This window comes from Trachemys scripta, chromosome 20 (genome assembly GCF_013100865.1).
Source record: "Trachemys scripta elegans isolate TJP31775 chromosome 20, CAS_Tse_1.0, whole genome shotgun sequence".
NCBI classification, from domain to species: Eukaryota; Metazoa; Chordata; order Testudines; family Emydidae; genus Trachemys; species Trachemys scripta.
The window spans coordinates 13,140,367-13,162,925 of NC_048317.1; the positions used below are offsets into that span (position 1 = coordinate 13,140,367).

At 53.1% G+C, this 22,559-nt stretch overlaps 1 protein-coding gene across 4 annotated transcripts in view; it reads left to right on the forward strand.

Moving 5' to 3' along the window:
* Nucleotides 1-22,559, forward strand: part of PTPRU (protein tyrosine phosphatase receptor type U) — a 275,704-nt gene that overhangs the window by 208,822 nt on the left and 44,323 nt on the right. For 2 of the 4 annotated variants that reach the window (XM_034753847.1, XM_034753848.1), the window contains exons 15-18: nucleotides 8,803-8,832; nucleotides 13,624-13,781; nucleotides 17,665-17,855; nucleotides 20,950-21,022. In XM_034753847.1, coding sequence (XP_034609738.1) covers nucleotides 8,803-8,832; nucleotides 13,624-13,781; nucleotides 17,665-17,855; nucleotides 20,950-21,022 — 452 coding nt within the window. The remainder of the gene's footprint in view (nucleotides 1-8,802; nucleotides 8,833-13,623; nucleotides 13,782-17,664; nucleotides 17,856-20,949; nucleotides 21,023-22,559) is intronic. The other 2 variants (XM_034753849.1, XM_034753850.1) reach the window with 1 other exon arrangement.

Sequence of the window (22,559 nt, forward strand, 5' to 3'; positions counted from 1 at the left end):
ATACGCCCCCAGAGATGGTGCATGTGGTTTCCGAGGGGGCTGGGAGTGAGTGGCTTGACACACAGTGTATCAGGCAGATCACATGGAATAAATCCATGAACAGCCTCCAAATGAGGTGCTTTGTTAATTGGATAAGAATAGCCCCCCCCAATATAATAATTCAGATAAAGCAGCCAGCTGTTCTAAGGAGAGAGAAACTTACAACAGAGCTCAGAGAGGGAGGTGGGCATACAGGGAAGACACAAGACTGGATGCCCAGAGATTTGGGTTCTGTTCCCAGACCATGGCCCTGGGGCAGGTCATAGTGCCCCTTTGTGCCTCAGTTTCCCCACCTGTAGGCTGGGGATACTGATGCTGACCTGCCTGGCAGGGAAGGGCACGCAGAAGAATCCACTAAAGTTTGGGGGCACCTAAGAATGCCTCCAATTAAAACAAAATCCAATTCTCTGGGGATTGGGGTTGGGCTCTGAACTTTGTGTGGCCTGGACTCAGCTTTATCATGGGCAAGGCTGGACCGTCGGACCTGAATCTCCAAATGCATCTGACTCTGGGGAAGAGCCAGGCTCACAGCCATCGCTGGTGCTGTTCTCCGGCCTCGTGCAAGTGCTTGCAAAGGGTGTTAGACCTGCCACTGGCCTGAGCTGCTTGGAACCCAAGACTGGGTTGTGAGCGTATCCCCCTCTCCCAGAGCCAGCAGGTGCTAGGAGGGCCTCTGGGGTGACCGCAGCGGGTGTGGGCTCTGGAGGGAGCTGCATTTGACCTATGCTGGAAAGGATCTGGGGCCTGACACTAGATGGGGAGGGGGCAAAGCGGGTGTCTGAGGATTTCCCCTGCCCCCCTCAGCAATCCCATTATCTCTGCACCTTTGGGTGGCTGTTGCTGTCTTTGCAGTCCTGCAGGGCTTGGCAGACAAAGGGATATTTACCCACATCCCGTTGAGCCGCTGCAATTGGCAGTGTCTGCTGCATCTCCTCTGGAACAAGCACACAGCCACGCTTGGCTTGCGAGGAATGGGCTTTGTGCCTACTGAGAAGACCGCCAAAGCGTGCCAGCGAATGCTGCCATCCCCCCGGCTCAGCCAGCCCTGTCTTCTTCAAAGGATCCACACAGTTCCCAGTGAGCTGTGGCCGCTAGGGGTAACTCCACCTCTGCTGGGCATTCGGGTGTGGCTGGTGGGTCCTATGTCAGTTAATTAACAGAACCCCAGACCCAACCACTCCTGGATCTTTACCTGTCTTATCTGCTTAGGTGCCTGCCTGCCACCTTACAATCCCTGTAGTAGCCGAGCACCCTGAGGCATTACAGAATCTATCCTCACAGCCCCGCTGCGGAGCAGGGACGTATCTGTTAGGATCAATAAATTATCCCCATTTTGCAGATGGGGAAACGGAGGCACAGAGCAGCGAAGCTACTCGCTTTGGCCACATAAGGAGCTTGTTGCAGAGCCGAGAACTGAGTCCAGTTCAGATCTGCATGTCCCAGCTCTGCCCTGCCTCTCTCAGGAGTCCAAACAGGGACCCCCCCAAGCTGAACCCTCACCATGAACTCAGTCACAGGTGTGAGTCCCCATGTGGTTCCAAGCCCAGCCCAGGGCGCGTCGGTGGTTTGGCTCCGGTGGGATGGCCTAGGGTCATCAGGCTTTATTATAAAGCCAGCTTGGTAACGTCCCTTTAAGTGGCATACCTGCATGGTGGTTTGGCCGAGGTAGCTGCTGAGAGTTCCCCTCAGAGTAGGCTCGCTTGGCTAGAACAGGCCACCGAGCTCTCTGCTTGGCCACTGCTGTTCTTGGGCCGAGCCTTTCTTTATTCCCTGAGCTACGGCAGAGGCCGGCGCCCAGCGTTGGCTGGCAGCAGGATGCAGGGCCCTCCCTGCACGGGGTGTCTAGGCAGGAGGCAGGCAAGGTGAGCGTTCGGTGATAAGGGGCTACGGCATGGGAGTTGTTCTGCCAGGTGCTCTCCCCCCGACTGACAGCTGAGTCCCTCCCTCTCTCCCGCTCTCTGGCACTGGTTTGCTCTCAGTCTCTCACAGCACTTTGGGGCACAGAGCTCTGTTAACAGGAAGATGGCGGTGGGGGCGATTTTATGTCAGCGGTTTGGCCCTGGACGATGTGTGACTGGGGAGCGGAAGCACCAGCTTGGGTTACAAACATCAAGCCCCTGCTCCTGTCCGGTGAAATCTCCGTCAGAGCCCCAAAGCCGTACGACCCCTAGAAGGGGCGTGCTAGGCAAAGGGCTCACCCCCTTGCAGTGATAGCTTTTGATAGCTTGCTGATAAAATCCAGTCTCTAAGAAGTCAGATTATGTGGGGTGGAGGGGGGGAAGGAGCAGAGATGAGGACAGAGGTTTGGGGTCACAGCCCCTGTACAGCCTCTTAGCCGTTTTGTGGCAGAGACAGGCTGTTAGTCCTGGATGGAGCAGGGCTAGTTCCACTTCCCCGTAGCTCTGCCAGTCAATGCCCCTTCTGGCCTGCAACAACCGTTCTAGTCCTGGGCTCCCCACACAGCTCTGCCAATGCCTGGCCTGCAGCGCTCCCTGCTATTCCAGACCTCACCCCCAGCTCTGCTTCTGCTCTTCCATCCTGACCTGTCCAAGAACCCCTGCTGGTCTGTGCCCGGGCTCCTGAGGGGGACATCTTGTGAGTGAGCACTGGATCACACTCTGCCTGTTCCCAGCCGTTGTGTGCGTCCACACCGGCCTGCGTTGGCATCCTGCTGGGTCGATGCTTTCACACACCGGGCCCGTTATTAGACCACGGACCCCGTGTGCTGGGTGCTGCGCAGACAGGCACAAAGAAGTTACCGTCTGAAAAGCTATAGGCCCGATCCTGGAGAGTGGGGAGCAATTCCTGGAGGTGCTGAGCATGGTTGGCTCCAGTGGTTCAGCCCCTGGCAGGCTCAAGCCCTCGGGGAGCAGCGCTGGAGATGCTAACACAAGTCCTGGTGGTGCAGTGGGCCACGATCAGCCAGACCACTTGGAAAGCCACGTTAACTCTCTGTTGCCAACGGGACCAAAAGTGCCGGAGCAACAGCAAGTTGCCCTGCCACCACGGAATCTGGCTTTCCTTGGCCTGGCCTTCCCCACTTTCTGCCTCCCCCTTTTCACGTTCCAGACGGAAGCCCCAGCGGAAGATGCAGGCTGTAGGCACAAAGGCAATGCATCCTCTCTGTGGCCTGGCTCCACTACACCCTGCTTGGTATTCAAAGGGTCCTCACAGCCTTTCTCATGGATATTTTTCTCCCTGCTGCTTTATCCAGCCAGAGCTCTGTGCTTTCACTGATATCTCTCCAAGAGAAATTGGACCTCTTCTTGCCTGACGTTGGTTGTCCTCCCCCCGCCCTTCCCTCGACTCAGAGTTGGTTTTTTCTCCTAGCATGCCAGGCTGCGGATTCATCTCCCATCTCCTGCTTCTGTCTCTGTTTAAGAGCAGATAAGCAGAAGGAAGAAAAAGAAATAAGCGAAAGGGGTGGTTTTATCCCGTGAGCCCTGCCTGGGCATCGCGTCCACCCTTCGACAGCAGGGTTTGTTTCCTCAGCCGCATGGCCAGCTGAGAGCCAGGAGAGAGCATTAGAGACGTATTCACCGACAAGAGGGAAGTGAGGAGGGCACTGGTGCTTTGTTCCCTGTTAGCTTGTACCCTCATCCCAGCCATGTCCAGTAACCTCGTAGGGCCTAGGCCTAGTGGGAAAGCTCCCAGCATCTCCCTGCATCAGATTGTTCAGCCCTACAAGCCACATACTTCTTGTCCAAGGCAGCAATTTGAGGTGGGGGTGGGGTGACTGGGGGAAGATAGTAATGCATTGGTAAAAGGATGGTATCCTCCCATGGGGCCACATTCTGATCTCGGTTACACCAGAGTAAATAAGGAGTTAAGTCCATTCCATGTGAAAAGAATAATTAACAATCAGACATAATGAAAAATACAGCATACCAATGTCTGGAGGGGCTATAGCCCACCTGCTTCAAGGCATAAAGCAACCTTGACTATCAGGGGTCAGGAAGAAACTTCTCCACTGAGCAGGCTATTCCATAATTGCCCATTAAGAAGGAGACTTCTTGCCCCTTCTTCTGAAACAGCTGGTCCTGGCCACTGTCTGAGGTGGGACGCTGGACTACCTGGTCTGATCAGTCTGGCGATTCCTATCAAGCAGGAAGTCAGCAGCTTGGCTGGGATTTCAGGTGTCTCTCCATGAGGTCTGCCCCTTCCGTGGCTCTGTGCAACAGGAGCTCTGTCCAGGGATGTGGTGTGAGACACAGGAATTGCAGCTTGTGAATTTCTGTGCAGGAGGCTTTCAAGGCATCTGATGAGTTTTACATGTCGATGCTTTTTGGGAGGGGGAGTTATTATTAATGTCAAAACTTACTGAAAACCACCAACCAAAAACAGCCCCCCAAAGATTTTGTTGAGCTCATCTCTCAACTAGACAATCAGCTTGTCACAAAAGGTCATGCCAATCCCTAGCTCTTACAGAGCACTCTTCATCTGCAGGGCGCCAATGCTTTACAAACGAGGCAAGTAGCATTAGCCATGGCTGGGGAAACCAAGGCACAGAGCAATGAAGGGACTTGCCCAAGGGCACCCAGCAGGTCTGTGGCAGAGCTAAGACTAGAAACTATGTCTCCTGAGTCCCAGTCCAGTGGCTTTAGCCACTAGGCTACACTGTCTCAAAGCAGCTTCTAACTCCACTCATGAGGCTGGGGATGCCCCCTCCCGACTTGGCACTATAGCCGTCCTGTACCGTCGGTCGCATGGTCTGTCCAGTGCTGCAGCTGCAAGATCCCTTCTCTCACCATCCCCACTAATGCGGCATGTCACCAAGGCCTGCCTTTGGACCTGAACCAGTTCATTGGGATCTAGCTCTGGTAAGGAAGACAGATCCTCGAACAAACACGTTGGGCGACGACTGATGTTGCACTTGTTACCTTCACCCTGATCGTGCTGCATGGAGGGTGCCAGTGTGTCCTAGTGAGGTTGTCAAAGGTTACAGAGTGGGAATCCCTGATACTTTTCTCTACAGAGTCTCTTGAGCTACTGGGAGAGCCCAAGCTTCTGATGCCCCTGATCATTATAAGGCCTGTTGATTTAGGCAGATGTCCAACCAGGGCACTTAAGATGGAAGAAATACAGCAAAACACTTCGAAAATCAAGTGTTGAGATGCATTTGGGGACCAGCAAGGGAGAGTGACCTGTGGAGAAGAAGATCTCCTAGGGAGCTATGTGAGGTCTATGGAGAACCAAGAATAGCAAATTGAAGTGAAACCCTGACGACTCCAGTGGGCAGGGCATGGGGCTATGCTGACAGGAGACAGGCCAGCCAAGGATCTCTTGGAAGGACGTCCTTATGGTATCCCACCTCTTGCCCAACCAAGGAGAAGATGGAGGGATAATACTGAGCAAGAACTAAGAGCTATTATTATGAATGACCATCAGTGGGAACAATATGCCCTGGCCAGAAAGAGGTGGGGGCAAATTGTGCAAGCAGCCAATGATCTCCTTGGTCTATGAGCCAGGGAGTAAATGAAGTAAGTTGCTAAGAAGCAGGCCCAGCCTTCATGGCTTGGATCAAACCACACACGCCGACGAGGTCAATGGCTCTCTGTTGAGTTGAAGGCATCTCAGTAGGCAGAACGTTTCACCTTGGTGAGATTTTACCAGCACTGCAGCTCCAGCAGGAATTTTTTCTGAGGCTCTTCTGCAGAGGAGTGTCTGCCCCCAGCGGGCTGGACCTGAAGCATTCTGGAATCAATAAAACTTACCTGGCAACTCTGTCAGTCTTTTGCTGTTCTCAGGCTGTATTTCCTGTGTCTCACAGCGCATCATCGCACTGAACTTCCTGCCATAAAGCCTGCACTAGGGAAATAAAAATGGTTGCAGCCTGCTATTGGTTAGGCCATGCCAAGCGTGCAATGCCTCTACCACCCCTTGCGTCCACACACATTGTAAACTCAGGATGAGGGCTGTAGCTAAGGTCTGGTGGAAACGGGGAAGGCCGGGAGATACAAGCATTGCATCGTCTCCCTGCAGGATGCTGCCGCTTGCTGACTGTTTGGTCCAGCAAATCAGCATCACCTGCATCCTGGCCCAGGATTCGGAAGAGATAGATGCTTCCCTATCTGGTCGAGAGGTGCACCTCAGCCAGAGAGATAAGCCTTGGAAATAGCCCCAGCTGCATGGATTTGACTGTGGCATTTGCCGAGTGCATTTACTCTGGAAGCTAAGTGGGGTGAGGTTCCCTCCCAGGGGGAGAGGCAGGGGCTTTCCAGGACACCCACCGCTGGGCGCATTCAGAGAGCAGCTACTGCTCCCCCCATTGTTTGCTGGAGTGCCGTTGTCTGAATGGCTCCCTTTTACTGAAAGGGCCAGAGGCACAGCTATCTGGAGGGATCATTAAAAAGCAGACCTGTCATGCCGGAGAAGAAAGGGGACCAATTAAACTCCTTCCCCTCCCAGGATTCTGAAACAGCAATTTAAGGCAAGTATGTTAAGAGCCAGGAGGAAAAGACCATGGGCCAAAACCTGAGCTGATGTAAATCCACAGAGCTCCGTTGACTTAAAAGGAGCAATGCTGTTTTACACCAGCTGAGGATCTAGACCCACATTTGTTCTTATTAGCGGATAAGGGTCAGAGCTCAATGACACCAGTGTAAATCTGGAGTAACCTCATTGACTTCAGTGGGATTACTCTGGATTTCGTCAGCGTAATGGAGATCAGAGTCTGGCCCTTGGGAACGGGTTCTTGAGGCTCTGAGCAGAATTTTAAACTCTCCCTCTGACCCTCGCCAGCCATCTCCTTCCCAAGCAAGTACCCGCGGAAGTAGAGCAGGGCAGAATATTGTTCCATCGCTGTGGGGTCTGTAGGTTTTTAGCAGGGGGGGGTCTGGAAAACTGATTTGCTTCTACACCTAGAAATCAACGCTGCTGAGTTAAAAATGGATCTGAGCCACAGACTTCAAATCTCGGTCTGGCTGCTTGAAATTCAAAGCTGTTTGGATGCTAGAGCTGGTCCAAAAAATTTCTGCAGAACGGTTTGCCTCAGGGAAATGCTGATTCCACAGGAACGTGTTGAATCAGTCAGATTTTTCAGCAGGCTGGCCAGCTCCCTGGCAGGCTGGCTTGTTGGCTCTCTGGCTGCTTGTGTGGTGCAGGTGAGCTACCTGGTTCCCCAGGTGAGCTACCTGGTTCCCCAGCTGCTCAGGGGCCGGCTCCCTCGTTCCCTGGCTGCCCTGCGTTTTTTGAAAAATTCTGTTCTGATTCTTCCCATTTCCCCCCTCCCCTGCAAAGATTCCATTTTTGCAGGAACTTTTGCAATTCTGGCTTTTCCTTTTGATTCGGAAAGAATTATGTTTCAATGTTGCACATTTTTCCATGGAACAGAAAATCTGGTTCCCGAGCAGCTCTAGCCAGGTCTGGGGTTAGGCTGAACTCTGCAGCATAGGTGATCTCCAGAGGATTTTAGAGCACAAGCTGTCTTTGCTATTCGGGGTCATTGGGGTTGGCAGGGTTCTCTGCACTGGGCTTCTTTCCACCCCTAGGATTTCTCTAACAGTTTATCTCAGGCCCCTCCCATCAGCACTCGCCAAGGATCAGCGTTGCAGATAGCCACTGCTTTGATTTTGGTTTAATGGACTCCCATTGTTGTTTATGTTAATGATTGGCATGGCGGTGCCCTGGCACACGTGGGGTAATCAGTTTTGTAGTTACACTGTAACCATTTGGTCATTGTCACTCTGCCCTGGGCTGCCTTTTCTAACAGCATGGCTTGGTCAAAAATCCCTAGATCATTTGTTGTCCGTAGTAAATAGTTTGGTGATGGAGTGTGGAAGGAAAGGCCATTTGTGATACACTTTAATCATCATTAAAAATAGCAGAGATTTCCCTGTGCTCCCATGGGAAGTGCGTGGGACTCTCCATTAATAATTCTTATGACTAAAGGCGCACACAACTTCTCAGCTGTTTTCTTCCATCTCCCGGGGGGGGTGAGGGGGGGTTTCTCTACTGGCCAGAAAGAGAGCCAGGCCTGTTGCTGCACTCCGAATGGAGCTGAAAGAGGGAGAAGTGGCATCATGGTTCGAGAGAAATAGTTTTAAAAGGTTATATAAGCAGGCTTATAATGTGTGTGTTTGCGCATGTACTGTCACCACTCCTGCAATACCACAGGAGTGTGTGTGCACGCACTGCTCTTTATAGCAGAGCTCTGTGTCTGTCCTGCACCCCACTCCTAGAACACAACAGGTGTGGAGACACGGGTGTGTTGGGGGAGATGGAGAATCATCCACCAAAGAAGGAAAAAGCCAGTGCAATTTGACAGGTCCTTTTTCAGAGGGGAACTGGTGAGAAACGGCTCCCCTGGGGGCGAGTGCATTTCCAAAAGAACCTGTTCTCGCTGCCCGGTTACAAGCCAGTTCCCAGGAGAAAAAGATAAGAAGAGCATGCCCGTGACCCTTTGAACATGCCTGGTCTCATTGGGCGGGGTGGGGGATGAAGGGGGGTAGGGTGTGTGTGTGTGTGCTTCACATTATTGTCCTGAATAGAATGATTTATTGTAAGGTGATTCTTGCGTCTCCTCAGGCCAGCTGTGAGCATGCAGATGTGTTGCCTTTCATTTCCAGCAACTCGCTTTCTTTCTGTCGTTCCCCCTCCCCTCTCTCTTGCCTTCCCTGCCTCGGCACCCATCCACTGCATGGTGAATGGAGCAATCTTTGGCTTGTTGTCATCTGAGATTCCAAATAAACCTCCCCCTTCATTACTCTGGAGAAAAGCTGCTTATGCAATTTCTGCTGTTCTCTTTGTTTGCACGCTTGCCAGGAGGAACTACTATTCCTATTCCTATTACCCGTAAGTAATTGTCATTCTCTCTCGCTCGCTCTGCCGCTCTCTGCTCCGGCAAGTTTCTTTCTCTGTCAAGTAAATTTTAAGTGCCTCTTTGGCTTGTTAAAAAATGCTTCCGAAGTGTTCACAGGCTTCCAGATGGCACCGAAAACATACAGGGACCCATTTCCAAAAGAGCTCAGCATTATGGGAACACAGGAACCATCAACCCCAGGTCCAGCTGTTGCATTATCCTGTCTGAGGGTATGTCTACACCGCACGCTTCTTTTGGCTGCGTGCAGTGTACACACCCGCACAGCTGCCCTAGTGTGGGAGTCTAGCTGGGGAGGCTTAGGTGAGTGGAAATGCCTGAAGGCTGTTTGCTGGAAAACATGCCTTACATGGTTCTCTGCTCACCCAAGTTGTGCCTTTTGGTCTGTTTTTAGTGGTGTAGCATCCTGCGGCCGGAGCCTTCCCCTGCTGCAAGAAAAGACTGCGGGGAAAGGCTCTGGCAGGGGGAGGCAGCGTTGAAAGTCTCTGCCGCTTCCCCACTGCCGAAGCTTTCCCTCGCCGCCTTCCTTCTGCCAGAGCCTTTCACCGACACCATAGCTACACGGCACGGCACGGTGTGGATGCAGCTTGCTTTTAATGTCTCTGATGTCAGCGATTGGCTTAAACCCTCAAGCCCAAGGTTTACGATCCCTTCACCCTTTAGGTGCTGGGCTCCCCCCTATGGGGGCTGAGCCCATGAAAATCAGCCCATACGCATCCCAGTGGGAGCTGTGGGGCATTGAGCGCTTGTGGAAATCTGGCTCTGCCTAAATGAGAGCTGGGCTTTTTGGAAAGGCTGGTCTCCATTGTGGGTGCTGAGCACGTGAAAACCTGTTGTGAGCTCTTGTGAAAATCCGGCCCGGAGGGTCTAATTTATCTCCGAATCCAGTGCAGCTTCACCCGAGATCAATGGGACCCCCTTATGTTTTTTGTTTTGGCCTTGGCTTTATCTGACATATTGTAACGGCAACTCAAAGGCATGTTACATTGTCACTCCTGCAAGGGGGGGATTGTGTTACAGTGTAATTGCTGCATGGGTGGAGGGAGTGGTGATCATATTACATGGTAATTACTGCTGGGGGTGGGAGGAGATGGATGTGTTACATTGTAACTACTGCAGGGGGGAGTCTTGTCACAGAGTAAGCCTTCTAGTGCAAAAGCCTCTGATGGTGTAACTGAAAAGCTGGTTCTCGTGTAATTCCAACCCTTCCAATTTCACGGGGAGCCCAGTCCATACTTCAGCGAGATGCTGTGTCACAAGCGTTCCTTGTGTGCCTCTCCTTCCTGGGAGGAAGTTTCTTGTTGGCAGCGCTCACTGGCAAGGGGGAAGCCGCAGCTGGCATTATTGTCCTTCTACAGCTGCTGTTGCGGGGGATCAGTGCAGACTGGATTCAGAGGCTAAAGTTGCCTGAAATCCAGTTCCATCAGCCAGCAACTCCCCTCCCCACCAATGGCCTGTGAGGCTCAGTCCCAGGTTTGCTAGACGTGGAGGGGAGCTCAGACTGCAGCCTTTAAACGCCGATCTGGATTTTGGACCATCTCAGGCTTGGGGAGGTTCCGATCTGGAGTTGTGCCAGGTACAAGGTCTAGATCTAGCTCTGGGACTGGATTCCAACTCCCCCCCGCCCTCAGCCCCCCAAATGTTTGGTGCAGACTAGAGCGGGTCCAAAAAATGTTGCTTTTTTTAAACCAGAATTTGGCGTTTTAAAACAAAAAATGTTAGCGAAAAGCTGTGTGTATATATATTTTTTTAAAGTTCTGTTTTTTCAGCAAAACTCAACATTTTGAATTGTCAGGTTCCCCATCCCCCGTCCCCCACTTTTCACCAGTGAATGTATGGACTCAATGGCGCCTTGGGCGTTGATCTTGCGAAGACTTGTACAGCTCCTTAACTTACCTCTGGGTGGGAATCAATGGAGCTGCTCTCAGCAGTAGAGTTCAGCATGCATGTGAATGGTGGCAGATCAGGGCTTAAGTTCTGCATTTCATCTGATCTATTTGCCTTTTTCCTTTTCCGTGCTGTAACTTTCCCCGCCTGCCTTAATGTGGGAAAAGTGACAGCAGCAAAAGAAAAATGAAAACGGGGGTGGGAACCTTCCAACACTTACATCACTCAGGGGGGAAAGGGGGAGGGGAAAGGAAAAATCAATTTTTTGATTTTTTTTCCCTCCAAAAATATTTCTTACAAAACATGGCAAACCCGAGCTCATGCTCCGTTTTGAACCCTGCAGACCAGAAGCAATCGAAGCACTTTCTCCCAATGTTGACACCATTTTTCAACCAGCTGTAGTTCAATCTCTCCTCTTGTTAGCCTCCCAAGGCTCTGAAGGCCCCCACCCCCCAATGTTTATTCTGTATCAAGCTAGAAGGGCCACGGCAGCAGTCTGCAGGCTGGGTTGCCCCAGCTTTTGGTGCCTTGAGTATGGAATGTGTACCCCAGAATGAGAGGGATGGAAAATAGCTCCTCTTGCCGGCTAACTCCAGTAACAGTGAGGGTTGCTTAGCACACCAGCTGTGAGTGCCCGGAGTCATTCTGAAGGCCTCCCTGCCCATTGCATTCCTGTTCAGCTGGCCACGCTTTCCCAATAACGAATATCACTCCAGGCAAGCCAAGGCCTTGAGAATTATGGGCAGGAATTTATCAGACGAGGGCGGGGGGAAGCCTTCGCACAATGCAGATGTTCTGCTTCCTTCCACCCTCCCTGGGCAGTTGGAAGTGGGGAGGGGGCAGCTTTCCCCAGCAGCAACTTGTGCTCCAGGGAAGGGGCTAAGGGCAGTAATTGGGGGGGGGGGGGTGAGCTGGGCCCTGGCACAAGCTGTCCTGGAGCCTTGCCGGGTGCAGGGGAAGGGAGTCCCCCACAGGAGCAAGGATGGGAGAGTGACTGTCTGGGAAGGGAGGCGTGTTCTGTGGGGAATGAGCTGCATTGGGAGGATTCTTGCGATGCCTCCATGTTGCTCAGAGATTGCCACAATCCGGGGTGGTGGCTTGTGCTGCCCTCTACAGACTGTCTTCTGGGCATCACTGGACACCTGGCAAATGTGGTCACCTCGTACAGAAAATAGGCCTCTGATTGTACTGGGGGGTGGCTGAGCCTGGCTCCCTGGGGTCTCAGGGTGTCCCCTGCAACAGCCGGCTCAGTGGGTCTGACCCCACTGCCGTGAATGATGTTTTACCCCTCTGTGCTGTGGGTGAGGATGGGAGGTGGTTAACACACTGTGGGACCCGGGGCAGGCAGCTTGGAAGCAGCACCGTTTGCCAGCCTGTCGTGTCACGGCAGAGAGCTTCTCCTCTACCTGCTCTGGGGCCCAGCGAAGGAGTTCTGAGAGCGGCAATCCAGGGAGCGCTGGGGAGTCGAGGAGAGGGGGGATGAGTGGGACACCAGCCTGTCTCTTAGGTGGTGTCTTCCTTCTGCTTGGACTGCGGGGAGCAAAACGCAGCTCATGATTTACAGGCGCCTGTGTGAGAGGAACGGGGCTAGCTAACAATGGCTGTGTGAGTTCCAAGGCCCTTTTCCATTTCTAACTCCAGGGCTTCCTTCATTTTTATGCTCTCTATTTCCGTAGAGCCTGGGAGCCCTAGTCATGGACCAGGATCCCATTGTGCTAGGCGCTGTACAAACACCGAACAAAAAGCCTGCCCCAAAGAGCTTGCAAGTATCAGACGAGAGCTAACAGACGGACAGGGTGCACGTGTGACAATATTGGTCAGCGCAACAAGTCGACACCCCCACGGCCTCTCGGCAGGCTGCCACGGCGGGAGGGGAGGAGCCGAAACTACTGTGGGTTTCACCAGCAATTCAGGCCCAAGATTTCAAACGCGCCCACTCCTTTTAGGAGCCTCACTTTTGGGGAACCCAACGTGTCGCACGCAGGGCCTGATTTGCAGGTGCGCTAAGCTGGAGTCCGGGGGGGGAGGAGGGCGACACACGCTTGAGCATCTGTGAAAATCAGCCCTGGGGTGGCGCCAGCTGGGCCCCTGACATGAAGGCCACCAAAATAGGCACTGAGGTCAAGATTTAAAGGATGAGGCCCTAAAGTGAGGCTCAGGTGTTCTGATGTAGGCACCCGAATCAGTGGGCTGAATTTCAGAGGGGCAGAGCGGCCAGGAGACTCCCCTGGGTTACATTCTGCACGTAGGCTCCTAAGTCACTTACGTGCTTGGGAAAATGTCACCTTTTAATGGGCGCTGCTGAGTGCTCAGTCCTGGATCCTCCAAGGGAGTTAGGCTCCTTACCATCCATCATGGAATTTAGGAGCCTGCATGCCTTTGGGGATCTGGGCCTTTGGGCTTTCAGGTGTTTCGGTGCATGGCTGGATCTGAGGCTGGACACCATTGTCCGATTCCCTTTCGTTTGTTTGCGAACTGGCTAAGCAAATAGGCCCAGAGAGTCACAAGTGCCTGGAGATTCTGGGCACCCAACCTGGGACGCTGGAATGGGGCCTGGTTTTCACGCTGAGTACGTCTACGTGGCGAAGGAAAACCTTTGGCCCTGAGTCTCAGAGCCTGGGTCAGTTGGCTCAGGCTTGCAGGGCTCGGGCTACTGGGCTAAAAATGGCAGTGTAGCTATTTCTGCTTGGGCTGGAGCCTGGACTCCGCAGGTTTCAGAGCCCCGGCAGGAAGGCCAGCACTGCTGGGGTTAGCCCCGCAGCCCCTGAGACAGGTGACCCAGGTGAAAATCAGGCTCGTGGTTTTTAAATCGGAGCCTGTGCTTGGAAATAACCGTGTGGCTGAGCATTACATGTGTTTGCTTTGTAACCCTCCTATAGGAAACCCGTCAACATGACCAAAGCTACTATCAACTACCGCCACGAGAAGACCCACATGATGAGCGCCATCGACCGGAGCTTCACAGACCAGAGCACCCTGCAGGAGGACGAGAGGCTGGGCCTGTCCTTCATGGATGCGCACAACTGCAGCAACAGGGGTAAGGATTAGGCAAGAAAGTGCCCAGAGGCTACGGTGACGGGGGTGGTATAATATCCTGTATAGAATGGAAGGGTCGGTTCGGCACCTGTCCGTCCTGCCCTCCCCACTCAGAGGAGTCATTGGTATGCACCAAGTGGCGTGCTAAAGTGCTCGAGAACAAAGTGAATTGGGTTTTTGTTTCAACAATAACGTGGTGCTACAAATGGTTCACAAATCTGAGCTGCACGACCGTGATTAGCCAGCCGCCTGGCTAATCCACCATTGTGCCGTCCGTGAATCTCCCATTGACTGTGTATCACGACCCCACTCTCATCTGCCTGTGCAGGGCTCCTCCACCGAACGCAGCTTATCGTCATTCATTACAGTAGCCCCGAGAGGCCACACTCGAGATCCGGGCCCCACTGCGCTAGGGGCTGTACGCGCGCAGTGAGAGACAAGCCCCGCTGTGAGGCGCTTACAATCTAAATAGGCCAAATGAAGAGTGGGAGGGAAAACAGAGCTGGGAGGTGTCCAAGGTCCCACAGCAGATCAATGGCAGAGCCTGGAAGAGAATCCAGGTCTTCTGAGTGCCCTAGTTCCCAGACAGCGCTGCCTCTCAGCTTCTTTCCTGCTGCCAGATTGGGAATCAGATTTCCCCTAACGAGGCTCTTCCCCATGGGCTACAATTGCTGTCATGCCATCTTCATCCACCGGGACTGCACAGATTGTACAGCCTGCCAGGGCTCTGGTGCCCGGCACCAGTGACTGCCCATGCGAATAGATCAGCTCGACTGCAGGATCCACCTGGGCTCTTGACTCATTTTTTAACCTGGCCCTGGAAAGCACGCGTCTGCCTGTGGATACCTGCCCCCCTTTCAGTCTGTGCAAACAATACTGCAGGTCCTCGCACGCTGAAAGGGTCCCTGGCCCCCTCTCTATCCCCGGGGGCAGCGATCTCGTCAGAGCGACCTCACGCGTGTGTGTAGAGCCCTGTCTATAATACGCCAAACTCCCTCAAGACGTAACTCCACTGGAAAAAGCAGGTCGGTGGGGTCTGAGCTGCAAAATTCAGATCCGGCTCTCAGCCCCCCTGCTCCAAGTTGTGAACGATGGTTTCAGTCGGCCCCAATGTGACTGGGAGCCAGTCACAAAACGGAGATCTGGATGCAGACTGGAATTCTGAGAAACCCTGGGTGGATTTGGATCCAGGCGTTTAACTTATGCCCAGCGTGGAGTATGTCACGGACAGCTTTCTGTTGTTCTGAAGAGACGTGGGGCTTGCAGGGTGAAAAGTACACGGTGCTCATGTTAGAGGGAGACTGATAATTTCACACCCGCTGGCGTATGCATTTCTAGGCTGATTTAGTTGTAAAATAATTTGTTCTATGCCCTAGTTTCAACCATATGCTAATAACATCTGTTACTATAACTTCAAGATGCTGCTTGCTCCCATCTTCCCTGTGCAAAAGACAGGATTAATATGGTTCCCAGCATTGTCTCACAGATAATAGAAGCCCAGAGGGCAACCTTTTCCTCCTTTGATATATCTGGATAGGTGTATTATTTTTGAGCTACTGCCCTATTGTGGCTTCTTGAAATGCTCTTAACGAGACTGGTTCATATGAGCATTTTCTCCTCCAAGCATCTGAGAGCCTGCAGCCCAGACTCACCGCTGTCTTACACATGCCAGAGTCAATGGGGCTGCATCTGCTTCGGCCAGAAGTGGATTTAGGTTCATTTCTGGGCGGCCGTGCATGAGAGAGAGGCTTCTGTGATGTTAGACACGGGCCTGATTCTGGTCCTGCTTACACTGGTGTAGCTCCGTGGAGTTGCTCTGAGTTTAAGCTGGCGAAGGGGGGAGAGCAGCATCTGGACTGTAGTATCAGAGACCACCAACGGATGCTCCTTGCAGCGTTTGAAGGGATGTAGAGACTTGAGCTGTTCCCGATATCAGGGAGTGGGACCTCACCTGTGCCTCCTTAGGGGAGCGCTGGGGTGGAAAGCAGGCGGTCTCCCTGCTGATGAGGACGCCTGCCCATCCCGCCACTCGACAGAGAGCGGGTACGGGGCAGACAGATGCCAGCTGAGCCGGATTCTGACTTTCCCACCTAACTGAAGAAAATAGCCCCATCCCAAATCTCTAAACACCAGTGTCGAAAAAACACCCAGCTGAGCCCCTGCAGGTGACAAGTGCTGGCACAGCCTGACGTTCTCAATCAACTTTCCCCAATAAAACAGACCCCAGAGTCCCAGCGCAGGCACCAGGCACCTTCCTGGAAAATAAAATGGGGGGAGCGTTCTCTAGTGGTTAGATGCTGGGCTGGGAGTCAGGACTCCTGGGTTCAGGTCCCAGCTCGGTCCCTGACCTCCTGTGTGACCATCCCCTCCCCGTGCCTCAGTTTCCCCATTTGTCAATTGAGTAAATAATAGTTCCCGCTGTCACAGGGTGATGTGAGAGCACAGCTAGTGAATGGCTGTAAGGGTCCTTGGCTGAAAGGAGCTATTGTGCATAATTGCAAATTATTATCATCATTAATTTTAATTGTGTTCAATGTCCTACAAATCATCATAAACTCCAGTTCATATCACCCATGTTTCATCCCTCCCCTCCCCCGCATCGCCGTATTCCATTCACAGTCGCTCTCCTGTCAGTGTAATGACATGTTTGAGGTCCATTCAATAGGTGTCGTTTCACTTCACAAAGATTGAGACAATCATTTACCCAGGGACTAAGACATTTACCGAAAGCGTCTGCTTTTCTTTGCACGCTGCCTGCACTATTTCATGTATGGGGTTTCCTGCATTCTGTTACCATATTAGCCCTCCATTAGCTTTTCATAACCCCCGCGATGCAGACACTAGAAATCGCAAAATGTGGATGGGGGATTTGGCATTTTCTAGCAGATGCAAGGAACCCCTGGAGCTTTATGAATGAACCAGAAAAGATTGTTTAGACGCGTTCGGGTAACCACAGCCAGAGCTCAGTCTTACAGAGAAGATACTTGTTTGCAGTAGGCACACAATGCTGCCATCCAGAGAAATGCTCTGCATCGAACAGGACTCTTAGCAAAGTCAGAGCTCAGAACTTTGGGTGGGAGCGTCTGGGGAATCCTGAAAATTAATCAACGAGTAAGGTAGTGATGGCTCATCATGAAAAAATACAGACTCGTGCTGAATTTGGCCCAGATGGGCCAAATTCTACTCCCAGTTACGTTGGTGTCAGTATTGAATAACTTAACCAAGTACTGACAGTGAAGTCCGCTGACCTCAAGACTAGAAATAAGACGCCGTTTCAGCTGTGAGGATAATTAACCATTGGCAGAATGTAGGTCGGGGGCGGTGGATTCTCCATCCCTTTCAGTCTGTGAGAGAAGACCGGACACCTTTCTGAGACATCGGAAAGGTGCGGGCTTCAGAGAGGAGTGACTGGGGGCTGCTTTTTTGGCCTGTGTTGTGCAGGAGGTCTGACTAGAAGATGATCATGGTGTTTTCTGGCCTTAAAGTCTCGGAATCCCTCCAGAACGGATTGAAAGCACAGTTTGACCCATCAAAGCAGTTGTTTATTAACACGCTTATTCCTCTCCCGCCCCCCTGCTTTAACTAGGCCATATTGAAGTATTACGGTGCTAGTTTTAACACCTTACCGTGCCCCGCCCCGCTGCACTGGCCATTGGTGCTCGCGCTGTGCCCTTCCAAAGGGTAGCGACAGCTGCTCCTCCAGGGGGCGCTTCCACAGAACCCCAATGGAGCATCCGACGTGGCAAGAGCGCCCCCTGCAGCAGGCTGAGTGTCCCTGGGCAATCTCACCAGCTCAACTCTGCTTAGCTTGAGCAAATCAGCCAGGCGCACCAGCCCGCTGTGTGGTCTGAACTCCTCCTGTGCCTGTCCCCCGCGGCTCCCAGGTGACCAGCGCAGCAGTGCGGTCAACGAGTCCAGCAGCTTGCTCGGAGGCTCCCCCCGGCGCCAGTGCGGGCGCAAAGGCTCTCCGTACCACACCGGGCAGCTCCACCCTGCCGTCAGAGTGGCCGATCTCCTCCAGCACATCAACCAGATGAAGACAGCGGAAGGCTATGGCTTCAAGCAGGAGTATGAGGTGAGAGCTGGGGAGCTGTCGGGAATTCCTGCCTACCACCCTGTGCTTTTATCCCCTTCGCCTGCACCCACCTCCCACCCCCACCCCCGACGTAGCCGAGGGGAGGGACGGGGCGGGGCAAAGGCAGACCGCTGGATTCAGATCACTGGGACTCCGGCCTGGGGGTATTTCTGCAAGCGTGGGATGCTGCAGACACGGGCCAGCGCTCATCTGAATAATGGGAGTTTGAGGTCAGATGTCTCGTGAAGCACCAGGGCCCAGATCCTCAAAGATATTTAGGGGCCTCACTCCCCTGGGAGTTAGGTGCCTAAATACCTTGGAGGATCCGGGTCCAAATTAGACACGAGCAGGCGGGGCACCTCAGCCTTCCCGCGGCGTGGCGTGTGAGTCTCTCGCCCCGGCGGCTCCTGGGCTGTCAAACCCTGAAACAAACTAGGCCAAAACCAGGCCATGTCCACAGTTTACTAGACAGTCCAGGAAATGTTCCGCATGCTGGGCCCTCCCCTCCCAGATCTGCCCCTGTAGACGGCTTCCCCCTTTGCAAACCCAGCTGCACTGCTCTTTGCCCAGCACGGCTGGCTTCAGGACAATGTCAGGTCCATCCCTTGCTATCCTGCTGAGTGCATCTCTCTCCGCCCCGTGATAGACGCCCACTGTTCTCCCTTGTGCGGCAGCCGTCCTGCCTGATCAGCGTAGATGGTCTCCTCTTGTTTTAATGCAGAGAGCGTATGCCCCCAGAGTCATTAATGCCTCCATTCCTATCCCTACCCTATTAGGCTGAAGTAGGTATAATGGTGAGATCTGCTTTCTGACACTTGCTACAGTGCGCACAGAAGGGCTGATTTCCCGATTCCTTGGTGTCCCACAGGCCTGGCTATTGAAATCCCCCAGTGAAATTACTGTTTAATGTTCACTTGTTTCAAGTGCAGGAACCTTTTCGCCCCCTCTTTTATGTATTGGACAAACCCTGGTTAGTTATAATCATTAGGGCAGCTTGAAAAACTGCTGTATGGGCTCAGAGCTAGTCATTTGAAAAGCACTTCGATATTATGGGTGGGGAGAAAACATGTAATTTTCTTCCACTTTCTGCCTCTTATTCCGATCCGTGAATGTTGCTGTTATTACACACCAGGCTGTTCTATGGGGAGAGAAAAAGGGTAAGGAAAGACCTGGAGAAATAAGCAATTTGTAATGCTTTGAAACTGAGGGATTTTTGGAACTGAAATTTTTTTCTGGCACATAGAAGCTCCCAGAAATGTTCTCTGGTTAAAGAAGCAGATTGAAAGTCGGAACTCTTGGATTCTGGTCCTCGTTCTGCCACTGCTACACTGCGTACCCTTGAACTAGTCATGTCACTGCCCAGTGCCTCAGTTTCCCCTTCTAAGGACCAATAATACAGGCTTGGCTCACAAAGTAGTGGTGGGGCAGTGAGGATTAATGATTTGATGTTTGTGAAGCCTGTGCTGATGTTTCTGCAAGAGAGATGCTGCCCAGAGAGCAAAGTGTTGTTATTAATATTTGGTTTTCAGACAGAAATCTGATTCATTGGCATTGACTATTCAGATTGGGGTAGTGTTCGGAGGCCCCAGTCGGGATCTGGACCCCATTGTTCTCGGTGCTTCACAAACACACAGAAAGATGCACTCCACGAAGAGCTTACAGTCTAACAACTTCCTCTGGCCTAAGGAAACCAGACTGTGGTGTGTGTTGTGTGGCTGGACAATGTGCCGTGTGCCAGAGAAGTCCCTAAAGACCCCAGCATGCTTTCCCCAAGGCACTTCTTGCAATGTGCGATTTCCTCATTGCTATACATCACTCGATAAGGCTAATCAAATTCAGGCTTTAGGGCATTCGTTAGTTGCGTGTGAGGATCAGGAAGGAATTCCTCCACGTATAATGCTGAACAGCTGGCTAGGCCCAGACACCTTTAAGTCAGTCTTCTAGAGGGACCTGCTTTGAGAGTTGCTCTGATGGGACAAACTTGTGTGTCGTAGTGTTGCGGTGTTTGTGCTGGGAAGTGGCAGTCCAATGGCATCGCTGTGGATTGGGTCCTTAGTTTGCTTCACAAACATGAACTGGTTAAGCTTGACAGGACCCCGGTGGTATGGCCTCGTTTGGCAAACTGTGTACGGTTCTGGTCCTCCATGGTCAGAAAAGTTTAATTTAAAGTGGAACAGGTGCAGAGAAGAGCACCCAGGAGGATCGGGGAGTGGAGGGCCGAGGAGACCGGAAGAGCTCGGCGTGTTTAGTTTAGCAAAAAAGCTGAGGGGGGATATGACGGCTCTCTGTAAATACGTTAGTGGGTAAATAGCTCTTCACTCTCCCTGCTATTTAAGCTAAAGGCCAGTGTTAACACACCAACAAATGGGTATAAACTGGCCAGGAACCAGTTCAGGCTGGAAATCAGGAGAAGGTTTCTAACCGGGGAGAGGTGCGGTTTTGGAACAGCCTCCCAGCAGGAGTTGTGGGGCAAACAACGTAGTTAGTTTTATGAGAGAGCTGGACTTGTGTATGAGTGCAGTGGTATGACGAGGTTGTTTGTGATGGTGGGGGGCAGAGCTCAAGAGCTCTGGGGCTCACGTCTGGTTTATGTCCTACATTCCTAAGGGTTCATGCTTCAGGGTTACAGCTGGCCATCTGCAGGGTCAGGAAGGGATTTCCCCTCTCTCCCCCAATGTATTCTGGGTTTTTTTTTATCTCCTTCCTCTTTTGCATCAGGGATGGCCATGGCTAGAGATGGGACATTGCGGCTTGAGGGCCAGGACTCAGGTCTGGTGTGTCATCACGACCTTGCAGCTCAACATTGTATCGTGATGAGCCTGAAAGTCCTATTCTGGGACCCTTTAATATCCCGGAGCCTTCAGCTTGTTGGGTGCGGGATCCCCCTTGTCAGCAATTGGGACAGTCCCCAAAAACACCATCCGCACTTCGCCCCCCGCCCAACTCCACCGTCAAAGTGCTGGGCGAACCACAATGGGTAGTGCACCTAACCCTAAGCCTGGAGCATGTACGGGGCGTTTGCTGCAGGGGCTGCCAGAGAGAACCCCACGTATCTGTTCCCTGGATAGATAATAGACTTTTCTGCTTTCTTTAGAGTTTCTTTGAAGGCTGGGATGCATCCAAGAAGAAAGACAAGACCAAAGGGAGGCAGGATCACATGCCAACCTGTAAGTGCCTGAGACAAAGGCTTTAAAAACAACAGAAAAACCTGCCTGCCTAATATCGGAATGCTTTGAAACCTCTGCCAAGAGTCCCCTAGCAACGCACAGGCGACAGGGGTGTGGAGGGGTGACGCGCTGGGGGACGTGCTGGCCTCTTCACTCCACGGACCTAGGCTGCGCTTTGCTCTTGAGTGTTGTCACGGTGGTTGGTTTCATTTTTGTCCCCCCCAAAGATTTGCCTCACCCCAGTTTTGCCTAGCAGAGGCCCAGGCCTGGGACAGCGCAGGCTGCTGGAGATCCCCAATGAGGTGCACTGGCAGAGCCGTGTGTGGGGAGCAGCTGGGAAGCGAGGGGCGGTAGGTCGTGCCTGTAGTGCACTGGCTGAGCTGTGCAATGGGGTGGGGCAGGACTGGAACAGGAAGGCTGAGGGCGCTGGCAGGGCTGCCTTGGGAGAGCAGGACGGAGAGGGGCTGGCAAAGTTTTGGAGAGCAGCTGGCAGTGGAGCGGAATAACTGTGGTGAGTCAGGCCAGGATTGGGGGGGCAGGGCAGCTTCCCTGCAGAGTAAAATCCATCAAATTCATTGGGGGAAGAAGCCGAGCGAATGTGTTGGGCGGGTGGGCTATCCCCGTGCACGGGGCGCCTTGTCTATGGGGTCCAATTCGTTCGGTGCCATGGAGTCTAGCTCCCGGGCTGGAGTTGCATGCGACACTGGCTCCTTAGGCCGTGAGAGACCCTGCTAGTCTAGGACACGTTTGGTGGTGCTCAAAGGCTACGGACAAGCTGGGCCCCGCGGTGCAAGGTGCTGTACGAACACCTATTGCTATTAATTAATACCTCGCTCTTATACAGCCATTTTCCTGCCCCGGGGAGCTTACAGGGTGAGAGAACAGACAGACGTGGACACGATAAACACGCTACGGTTAAGTGATAGGCTTTGAAAGAACAGAAGGGACCGGACAGGCTTGTTCAGCCAGAGTGCGAGTGCTTGACTCCTGTGGCGTGGTCCCATGGCCAGGTCCTTACCCCGACAGTCAGGGGATGCCCGCACTAGGGTGACCACCTCTTCAAAATGCAAAACCGGGACACATGCAGGAGCCCTGCCTCCTTGGTGGCCCTGCCCCTGCTCTTCCTCTTCCCCCGAGGTCCTGGCCAGGCCAGAAGAGCCACCTAGGGAGCCTGGGAACCTTGGACCCTCCACCTGCCCTGGGTGGCGGGCCGGGGTGCCCAAGAGCCCCCTGGTCCATATACTTGCCCCCCAGGGGTGCACTGCCCAGGGCAGGTGGAGGGTCTGGGGCTCCCCACAGCAGCCCGGGCTCCCTGGGTGGTTCGTACTACTGCCCGGCTCTGGCTTTTGGCCTGGCCAGGGGCAGGGTCTCAGGGGCAAGAGGCAGAGCAGGGGGCGGGGCCTCGTGGCAAGGCGGGGCTAAGGCCCACGCCGGCCCCCACCATTGGGAAGAGGCGGGCACCAGCCCTGAGCCTTGGGCAGACACGGAGCAGCGCCACAGGGAAACCGTGACAAATGGTGACCCGGAGTCATTCAGC